This window comes from Myotis davidii, unplaced genomic scaffold (assembly GCF_000327345.1).
Source record: "Myotis davidii unplaced genomic scaffold, ASM32734v1 scaffold569, whole genome shotgun sequence".
Classification (NCBI taxonomy): domain Eukaryota; kingdom Metazoa; phylum Chordata; class Mammalia; order Chiroptera; family Vespertilionidae; genus Myotis; species Myotis davidii.
Genome location: NW_006299876.1, coordinates 391,024 through 393,264, shown reverse-complemented (window position 1 = coordinate 393,264; position 2,241 = coordinate 391,024). Strand labels below are relative to the sequence as shown.

The 2,241-nt window shown below is 35.5% G+C and overlaps 1 protein-coding gene across 5 annotated transcripts in view; it reads right to left on the bottom strand.

Moving 5' to 3' along the window:
- STAG2 (stromal antigen 2) overlaps positions 1-2,241 on the bottom strand; it is a 95,868-nt gene that overhangs the window by 66,498 nt on the left and 27,129 nt on the right. For all 5 annotated transcript variants that reach the window (XM_015571961.1, XM_015571963.1, XM_006776029.2 and 2 more), the window contains exon 4: positions 586-682. In XM_015571961.1, coding sequence (XP_015427447.1) covers positions 586-682 — 97 coding nt within the window. The remainder of the gene's footprint in view (positions 1-585; positions 683-2,241) is intronic.

The window sequence follows — 2,241 nt, the reverse complement described above, 5'->3', positions numbered from 1 at the left end:
AACCTCAACCCCCCTGATGGGCGCTGCTCTGTGTGTGACAGGGGGTGGTGCTGCAACCTCCCCATCAACCCTGCCTTGAGTGTGACCAGGGGCGGTGTCCCAACCCCCCCAATCAGCCCTACCCTGAGGGTGACTGAGGGTGGCATCGCAACCTCCCAATCCGCCCTGCTCTGAGCCCGACCAGGGGCTGCACCTAGGGATTAGGCCTGCCCTCTGCCACCCGGGAGCAGGCCTAAGCCAGCAGGTCGTTATCTCCCGAGGGGTCCCAGACTGCGAGAGGGCACAGGCTGGGCAGAGGGACCCTCCCCCTACCCCGAGTGCACAAATTTTTGTGCACCGGGCCTCTAGTAACAATTATAAATTGCCAAGTTTTAGTTAACTTCACATATGAGTGCAACTGTCTCAATGGAGTTTCTTACAATGTTCTTTGCTCTTTTTCTTCTTACATATTATGTATGGTTGTAATGCAAGCAATCCAATATCTTGGCATTATTTTCCATGTAAAGTGTTAATATAGCTTTAGGTGGAACAAAAAAGAGGAGACCATTTAAAAATATTCTGCTTACAAAAATAAATATATCTTACCTTTACAGCCTGAACACTGAATAAAAAAGTTGATGAGGTCAAGAAGTGCTATATCTCGGTCATGCTTGTATGATTCTATCCAATCATCTACCACCGACTACAGTAAAGGGGGGAAAAAAAATTAGGTTTTTCTAATGTTCTAAAAATTAAGTTGGATTTAAGTAATTAAAATTCAACATTAAGTGGTATCACATTACTTCAAATTAACATATGCATACTTGTACATAAAAAGTTAAAGTTAAATTTGAATCATAAAATAGAATCAAATTCAGTAAAATTATCACCTGATAAAGAAAGCATAATTACTTTTTCATTTCTTAGTGACATTACTAAAGATATCCTAGGAAATATTAAACGTAACACTCATATTTCTTTTTTACTAAAATATCATACTAAATATTAACATTGAAATGGAATGAAAATAAATTTTTAAAGGAGTGAATGCCTGGGTCAATGAGGAAATGAACAAAATAATTTTTTTTCAACAGTGAGCCCTGATAATCCTGTATTAATAAGAAAGGCAAACTGAAGATTAAATAACAACAGATTAAAGAAAGGACAGACAGCTCATGGATCTTGAGACTTAATATTATTAGACGATAATACTCTCCAAATTGATCTAAAGACTCAATGCAATCCCTATCAAAATCCCAGCTGGTTTCATAGTAGACAATGGAAAGCTGATCCTAAAATTATTATGGTAATGCAAAGGATGCAGAACATCCAAAACAATCTTGAAAAAGAACAAAATTAGAAGATTCACACTTCATGACCTGAAAACTTACTACAACGCTACAGTAATCAAATTATAGTACTAACGTAAGGATAAATATGTAGATCCAATGTAATAAAACAAGAAATAAAATCTTACACTAATGGTCATTTAATTTTTGACAAATACGACAAGACAAATCAATGGAGAAAGACTAGTCTTTTCAAACAATGTTGCTAGGATAACTGGATATCCATATGCAAAAGAATGCAGCTGGACCTTAGTTCACACCATATATTAATAATTAATTCAAAATGGATCAAAGATATAAATCTAAGAGCTAAAACCCTAAAACACAGAAGTAAACCCTTGTAACTGTGCATTAAGGAAAGCCTTCTTAGATATCAGACCAAAAGCACAAGAGACAAAAGAAAAAATGAATTTAACTTATTCATAATTAACTTTTTGTGCTTCAAAAAACTCCATATCAGGAAAAGAAAATCTACAGAATGGGAGAAAATACAGGGTGTCCCCCTAAAATGTACACACACTTTAAAAGCTGATAGGTCAATTTTGAAAATGAAATATATTTTAATAAGCACTGCCTTTGTAATTACTCAAAAGTGTGTGTATACATTCCTTTGGGACACTCTATATTTGCAAAACAAGTGGAATTGGGGAGAGGTAGAAGAAGGTAAAGGAGAAGATAAATGGTGATGGAATGGTGTGTTCACTTGGGGTGGTGAACACACAATATATTATACAGATCATGTGTTGTAAGAATTGTACACTTGAAACCTATATACTTTTATTAGCCAATGTCACTCCAATAAATTCAATAAAAAATAAAATATGAAAAATATTTGCAAATCATATATCTGATAAGGTATTTTTATGCAAAACATAAAGAACTCTTATACTTCGCTGAAACCGGTTTGGCTCAG